At 33.3% G+C, this 8,702-nt stretch overlaps 1 protein-coding gene across 1 annotated transcript; it reads right to left on the reverse strand.

Annotated features, from left to right (window-relative positions):
* Window positions 1-198: 198 nt before the first annotated feature.
* Window positions 199-2,986, reverse strand: LOC132717336 (uncharacterized). The gene is made up of 2 exons (XM_060700776.1): window positions 2,789-2,986; window positions 199-566 (listed from the first exon to the last, which is right to left on the reverse strand). The coding sequence occupies exons 1-2, from the start codon at window positions 2,972-2,974 to the stop codon at window positions 243-245; spliced, it is 510 nt and encodes a 169-aa protein (XP_060556759.1). The 5' UTR covers window positions 2,975-2,986; the 3' UTR covers window positions 199-242.
* Window positions 2,987-8,702: the final 5,716 nt, after the last annotated feature.

The raw sequence follows: 8,702 nt of genomic DNA on the forward strand, positions 1-8,702 counted from the left end.
ATGTTAACCTAAAAGACTACTTCTAAAACTAGTAAGTTAACTGTTTATCATTAGAATTCAGGAGAAAGTTGTCCTAATTTAATAACGTTATACGTTTGACCCCCCCCCCCTTTTTCCACAACAGCCTCCTCATCCATTATCGCCGCGATGAAAAGTGTCCCGGAAAGCTGTCCAAAAATTATGGCATGTATGACTAAAGTCCTCTCCATGTCACCCATCTTTTTCATCATTTGTAGCATAACCTACTGGATTGATGTCATTGACGGCTGATTTCTCGTGGAACGAAACGTCAACATGGACGGTGACCCTGTTTCTGACGGAATCATCTGTTGTTTTGACGGCGTTTCTGATTTTGTTCCTGAGTTATCATCACTAACCTGATTCTGACAGTCTACGCTGGATGTCTTTGTCGTTTCGTCGTTAACTGACCCCACCTCATATGTCTCAGCGTCTTTGTCAGCGATAGTACCCTCGTCAGCGATAGTAAGCTCAGTTGACTCACATACAGGTGTTGATTTCTGAAGAACCTGGGCTTTGGGTTTCACGCTTTTTTTGACGGGTTCTTTCTGCAAATTGATATGAAATGCATGTAATTTAATGAAAGTTAAGTATTACATTATCATGTAAGCAACAGAATTGGATTAAAAACTGGGGGAGGCTTTATTATACTTATAATATTAATGCTTTAATTGTCATTAATTACGTGTTACGTAGTAATTACTTTGACGTAACGTCATTTGCGCTATATATAATCATAGCGTTAAAGGGCGCTAATGTTAGCGTTACACTATAGGAATATCATTAAAATACTCTTTTTACAGTTTACCGTTCTTATTTTATATAAGTGATAAATAGAATATCATATTTATATAGATTCAATATTAAATTAATTGAATTTAATATGAAAATAATCATGGATATTCTACAAGTCTACAGTCATAGAATTGTCATCTGCCATGTATATAATATGCAAGGTACAACTTCTGTGACAATACACTGCAAATATTACATGTTGTCAAATAATATACATAGGGTATTGCCACATGTCATAAGGGTATTGTGAATATGTTACAGAAGCTGTGTATTAACAGCGTGTCAAAACATAAAAGATATATATAAAACATCTGAATAATAGTAAAATCATCAGGGGCCTCCGTGGCCGAGTGGTTAAGGTCGTTGACTTGAGATCACAGGTCCCTCACCACTGTAGGTTCGATCCTCACTCGGATCGAAATCTTTCATGTGAGGAAGCCATCCAGCTGGCTTACGGAAGGTCGGTGGTTCTACCCAGGTGCCCGCTCGTGCCTGAAATAATGCTCGAAGGGGCACTTGGGGTCTTCCTCCATCAATAAAGCTGGAAAAAAATCGACAAAAAAAATCTCGGCGGGACGCTCTAGGATGGCCCGACTTGAGTGTACGGTCGCCCATATGGACTTTCCGGCGGCGACCTTAAATAAACGCATTAAAAAAAAAAAAAAAATAGTAAAATCATCATAACACCGTTATACATTGTTATTAAACATGGTTAAAGTAGACAAAAAAATAAAAATTGATATAATAGAACTTCACAAAGTCGGATTCTCTACTTATAGAATTATTAAAATGCTACAGACAAGAGGTATCACAGTAGCAAAAACTAAAGTAAGTTACTGGGTGAAAGCTTATATCAGTGGAAAACTAGACATTGAAAGAACTGATTATCAGGAATCTAAAGGATATTTTAACGTTGTTTCTGTGGATGATGCCAACTACATAAAACAAACACTCGAATCGGATCCTAATGTATCAAGTTCTACAGTTTATCGTTCACTTAAAGAAAATGGCGCGAATTGTTCACATTCTACAGTTAAACGCGCCATTAAAGCAGTGGGCTACGTTTGTTCAACTCCAAGATATGCTCAAATGGTTCGAGATGCCAATAAACCAAAACGAGTAGAATTCTGCAGTAACTTACTAGGTATACAAGAGCCCGGTTTGAGTCGGGTGATGCTCCCCCAATAGGTTTTGAACACAGGAAAGTACACCTCTTGTAGTTTCAGAGTTACTTCCATGGAAAAAGTTCAAAGTGCAATAATTCCAAAATTAGGAAAGGCAGAGTTACTGTTCTTTGCACTGCACTTCTAATCACTGTTATCTATCAACTTACCAAGTTTCTTGTTGATATCTCTTATGGTTTCCGAGTTATGTTCCGGACAACTTCAAAAAGTAAAAATAAACAAAGGGCAATAACTCCAGAATTAGGCAAAACAGAGTTATGATTCTCGTGCACTGCACATCTACCCATTGAGATACATCTACCTACAAAGTTTCATGTTGATATCTCTTATAGTTTTACAGCTATGTCCAGTACAAGATTTTTCTTAAAGGGGAGATAATTCAAAAATGAGGCTTAACAGTTATGTTTTTTTTGCACTGCACTTCTACTCAATGAGATCTATCTACCTACAATGTTTCATCTTGATATCTCTTATAATTTTAGAGTTATGTTCCAGACAAAGTTCACTGTTAAATTAACTAAGGGCAATAACTCCAAAATCAAGACAAAAAGAGTTATTGTACTTATGCACTGCACATCTACCCATTGAGATCTATTCACCTACAAAGTTTCATGTTGATATCTCTTATAGTTTTAGAGTTATGCCCCGGACAAGATTTTTCTATAAAAAGCGGGTATTTGGTTCACATAGATCTAGAGGAAAGTCAATTGTGCACTTCAGTGACTTGCTAAAAAATGACGTGGATATTAAGGCAAAGGCAGTAACGTACTTTAAGCAAAATTAAAATGTACCTTTTTCAGTGACTTCTGTGTTTGATCCATCAAACTTTTCATTTGTGGCTCACTTCCCGACCCAAGAATCTCTGCATAGGCCAACTGCCTGGAATTGCCCCACTGAACATCGTAGCACTGACCTACCTCAATCTGAAAACAATTAAAATTAAAGATGTTTGATGCCTGTTTAGAATTCAAAAACATGTTAATTAATTTATAAATTGATTAATTAAACAGTTTAATTTCGTCTTCATCTTTTATACATCTACATATATGGCGTTTCTTAAAATACGGCCACATAGGACTTACTTAGTGCCACTCGTGGAGGATAAAACCATTTAAAAGTATGTAAAATCCAGTTGTTTGCATGTGTGTTCGACCCGTTTGATCTCTTTGTTGATGTATTTCAAGCATAAATACCAGGTTACAATGTACATGTCATGACGGTCTCATCTTTCGGACCTGGATGATTTCTTAATTTCAGGCTTTATAACATTAACTTGCGGTTAATTGGGGATCTGTAAATAGTAAATTGTAATAGAAAAATATATTGTGCATTGATCCCATGCAAAAATCCGACGATATTACCGCCCGGTGAAAAATTTGGGTGGGAGTTGTTTCGTCGAACTACCAGTTCATCGAACTGATCTTATATAATAAAACAGGTAGTGGTTTCGGCGAACCTAATTTATATTGTAAACAATAGCCATTGTATAATGGGCACATCAATTATCGCGGGTCTTAATGTGTGGTTTATCACACATTTTCATGCAATTAATGATATAATATTGAAAATTTAAACCTATTATTTATTCTTTTCTTTAGCATAATAGTTATATTTACATAAAAGCATAACACAATACAAAAGATCTCAGTGAACAAACAACATCATAGAAATATATATATAAAAGTACAACCTGAAAAAAAACCCTAAAGAGTCAACATTTACACAAATTACTGTACAAAAATCATAGTTACTTAAAAATTATATTTTATTACGCTCACTCATCAAAAAATTGAATGTTAGGCATCAAAATTCAGCTCCTCACACAAATTATGGAAATTCCATTTTGTTCTAAACATAGAATAACCCTTAGTTATGAGGCCTCATATGGGGTACCTAAATTATCCATTAATTTGTATGAAGAGAAGTAGTTCCCGTACATAAAATAAAACCCATTGTGCCTATACAATGTTGTTATATCAGACCCATTTTTCATTTATGATTGTTGAAGAGATCATTTTCCCCGAGGAAGGTAAATACAATTCAGGATAAAGAGCGTAGATTTAACGAAGACCATGTATTACCCGGTACCGGTACCTCAACGCAAACAAATGCAATGACGTGCTTGTATGCGTGATATTTTACTCATTAAAGCCATAAAATTATTTAATATAGTAATATAGGTCAAAATTCTGATAATTAACCAGGTTTATGTCGCATTGCCTACTTATCTGTATGCAGGCAGTATAAGCAGAAAACCCTGTAATAGGCCTCACATGTAAGTATTGTTGCGCATGCGCGCTGAAACGGAATCCCCCAAAGTTAACAAGGTCACGTTTTGACAACGCACAGGTGAAAGTGATTTAAAATGAAAACTTTTTATATTATGTACTGCCGAACTGACACTTAGATTTTGTCTCGTTTATGCATCTGCTTGATTTGATATTAATTTTTGAAGAATGAAAGTAAAAATCAAGCGTTTAAACGAAAAATACGGGTACTGCTTCTGTACAGGAACTGCTCGCATGCAAGTACATTTCACACAAGTTTATTTTTGTAATCTATGTCAAACTATATACACAAATAGTTAATAAAATCGACATATATACACAGAAAGCTTGAAATTAAGTTATATGATTAGTTATCTGTCATCAATTATAAACAATTGATTTATTTCGTAAACCAAGCCCTAACTAAAAAATCATTATCAAAATAAGTATAATAAACATACTTTCGCACCTCTTCATAAATTAAGTTCGCCGAACCGGTAGTTCGACGAAACCACCATAATTCAAAAATTTTAACGCAGATAACCGGCGTACCCATAATTTTCGCACAGGTGCTCGTCCAGTCTTGGTGCCCATATAAAAAAAATGAAGTTTTAAAAAAAAAAAAAAAAAAAAAAATTTAAAAAAAAAAAAAAAAAAAAAAAAAAAAAAAAAAACATCAAAATAACTATTTTGGGTTGAGTGTAAGAAAAAAAAAATTTGAAAATTTTTTTTTTCCCTATATACGAATGTAGTAGATCTAATGGTATATAGGGAAAAAAAGATTTTTTTTCAAATTTTTTTTTTTCTTACACTCAACCCAAAATAGTTATTTTGATGTTTTTTTTTTTCAATTTTTTTTTTTTCAATATTTTTTTTAAAACTTCATTTTTTTTATATGGGCACCAAGACTGGACGAGCACCTGTGAATTTTCGTACCTGAATGTTGCATACCTTGTCTATAATAATACAGTATAGTCTAACAGTAAAAAAAAATATTTTTTAATTTTTTTTTTTAATATATTGATGTTTTAGTGCATAAATAACACGGTTAAACAAATTTTAGGTCAAATCAATGCCACTAGCACCTTTAACGCAAACGCTAGACTGCCTTCGCTACAAATGGTGTGAAAAAGTCTAAGGGCGACAATCAATGAAAAACAACTGAGAAACATAAAGTATTCTCATAATAAAACCAAGGAAATTCCTGCAAATGCGGCAGATCAGCTTATCTCAGTAGAAGAAATGACTAAGACACATGACTTTGTTTATAGTGTTAAACACCTTAGAGGAGTTAACCACCCTGTAATCACCTTATGCAGTGAACAACAAATTACAGACATTAAACGGTTCTGTGGAACAGGGAGAACTGTTTTAGGTGTCGATAAGACCTACAATTTAGGAGATTTTTACGTTACGCCAACCGTTTTTAAGGACCTTTCTGTTGTAAAACGAAGTACAGGGCAGCACCCCATATCCTTTGGCCCAACCTTTATACACACAAATTCGTCCGCAAAAACATACGCATCCTTTTTTCATGATATAGCAGATAACCTTACGGACGAAGAAATCAGAAATATGACCGTGGGTTCGGACGAAGAGAGAGCGTTTAAAGTAGCGATAAACAGGTGTCTGCCAGAGAGCACCCATATTCTCTGTACCAGAAACTTGCGTGAAAATACAAATAGGTATATGGAGGACTCTGTTGGGTATCCAAAATCTTCACGCCGGATTATCAGTGATGCAATTTATGGACTAGATGGACTAACCTCAGCGACGGATATTGACACTTATGAGTTTAGAGAACATAGAATAAAAGAACATATTGCTCAATTTGATAAAAATGTTGGTGATAAAAAATTTATGCCTTACTTTACTGAAATACTAGTACCAAAATTAAAAGCAGGTGTAATTGAGCCGTGTCGCAATGGAAAAGTGACCAGTGGGTGGACTAACAATAATTGTGAGTCCGCCAACCATATCCTGAAAAGCGCAGCAGAATGGAAACATTCTGATATTCCAAAATTTATTGAAATGTTCGCAGACATAGTGAGAAATGAAATCACTGAACGTTCACGGGCTATTAGAGGAACTGGCAATTATGACTTAGATACTATGTTCATGCATCACTGTGTAGACATAGACAAATGGGCAAACATGACCCAAGATTCTAGAGAGAATAGAGAGAAGAAATTCCGACAAGAAAAGGGAAAGCAAAATCCAAATATTAAAGTGTCGACAAACGGACTAAGAACTGTACTTAAAACGCCTTCTGCCGGTTAAAAACCATATCAACGAAGGAGAAAACGTGCTGAAAAATCCCGAACAACTAGTGCTAAACGTATGTTATTAACTGGTAATCATGAGTTAGATACTACGTTAATGCATCATCGTGTACACATAGACAAAACAGCAAACATGACACAAGATTCTAGAGATAAAAGAGGAAAGAAACTCCGACAAGAAAAGGGAAAGCAAAATCAAAATATTCTAGTGTCGACAAACGGACTAAAGACTGTTCTTAAAATGCCGTCTGCCGGTAAAAAATCATATCAACGTAGGAGAAAACTTGCCGAGAAATCCCAAACAACTAGTGCTAAACGTATCTTATTGGATAATGTTGAATGAGAACTTTAGCAGATAAAATTAAGCTGAAAACATCTCACTCAGAACAAAAGTGAATGTCATTTGACTGACTCTACAAGCATGTTAATAACTTTATAACATATGTATTATATTGTAATTGTTTTATGTATTTGAATAATCCTTATAAAATACATTCGTACAACCTACTTTTACATTGTACCGTAATATTTGGTTTTGTCAAATAATTATTTCTTAGCATTGTAATTATTGTTGATAATAGGGACCGTCAAAGGTTCGTTTTAGTATTAAAAGTGTAAGTCTTTCATATTAATAGCACATTTGTTATAAAACAATCATAATAATAATAATCATAATCATCGTCATCGTTATCATCACATATGTCATAATAATTATAATAATAATCATCATCAACATTATCATCACCACCACCATCACTTTAATTATTATAATGATAATTATCGTCATCAATATTATCACCAATATCATAATCAAAGCGCTGAAAGCACTGATGTATTCGCTGCGCATTATAAATGCATATGTGTCTTGCTAAAAACGTTGCAATTGTAAAGAATAAAGGAATATGGGCCACTGAATTACAGATTATTAATCTGATAGAGACATTAACACTGGTTGTTGAATAATATATTGAAAGAGGGATAGAAGTAAGAATAAACTAAATGAGAACAACTTTATTACATTATCTAAGTGGTACAATAAAATATACATCCAAAAATATGAATGCATGCAGTTCATTCATGACTAGATCCTTACATGATAGAGAATTATGATATAATGTTATATAATACAGTAACAATACCTAGAATACTATATTGCTACATAAGCTTCAAATGTAATGACAGACAGATTACCTAGCTAAAGCATTTCAGTTTTTCACATGATGAAAAGTGAAACTTGGAACATGTTAATTTCATGAAATTTAAGAAGAAAATATAGGTATTTTTGTAAAATACTTTAATTTTAAAAATTTCTGAGATTAAAAAAATACAAAAAAAGTACTTTTAATAGTTTGCGTATTATATTTTTAAATAGCCTGTAACAGTCAAAAATAAATTTTAAAATTCTGTTATTTACTTTTTTGCAAAGAAACATTACAAATGGAATGGGAGCATGAGGAAATGGCTTTAATAATGCAAAACAAGCAAAATGGGACAATAAGAGAAAAGGATGGTTGTAATATCTAATCTTTTTTTACCTACTGTGACCTTATCATGCAAAAGACCAAATTAATTTAAAGCGTTCTTGCACACAGTAAATGAGAATTTTTGACGTTTTCAAACTGAGTAGTTTAATATGACATTATTGAAATATGGATGACGGACAGACCAGGAATCTTTGACTGTCTGTAATAGCTGAGCTTTTGCTAATGTGAGCTAAAAAAATGAGAATACTGATGTCAAGGATGATTCAATAATATCCATATTTAAGAAAACACAGCTTTAAAACCAATTGCAATATTGATAAAAAAGTAAACAATGTATATTATCTATGCCCCTGGTTAAAACATGATAGAAATATCCCCAGAACCTTTTTACTCACAATAATAATACATGTAATTATAACAGCATTAATAAGTACATCGCCTTATCTAATAGTCTGAATCTTACACAATTTAATGTTGCATGACAAACATTCTATTATAAAGCTTTCAATATTTCAGTTACTTCATACATAATCAGTGTTCTTTTCTAATTAAAGCATATATATACAGAACTTGCTAATCATGAAAAACAAATTTGGTCACGATAAGTTTATCTCATGTATAAAATTGCAACTTGCTTGCAATTTAAGTATTTTATTTTAAGATTCTTATGCG

The sequence above is a fragment of the Ruditapes philippinarum genome, unplaced genomic scaffold (assembly GCF_026571515.1).
Source record: "Ruditapes philippinarum isolate M1 unplaced genomic scaffold, ASM2657151v2 ctg10466_1_1_1_1, whole genome shotgun sequence".
Lineage (NCBI taxonomy): Eukaryota > Metazoa > Mollusca > Bivalvia > Venerida > Veneridae > Ruditapes > Ruditapes philippinarum.

Excerpts from the sequence above, each read along its gene's own strand:
- LOC132717336 (XM_060700776.1), bottom strand. The coding sequence starts at position 2,974 with ATGTTTTTGAATTCTAAACAGGCATCAAACATCTTTAATTTTAATTGT. Across the intron at positions 567-2,788 it reads CACAGAAGTCACTGAAAAAG|AAAGAACCCGTCAAAAAAAG; the intron begins GTACATTTTAAT and ends ATCAATTTGCAG.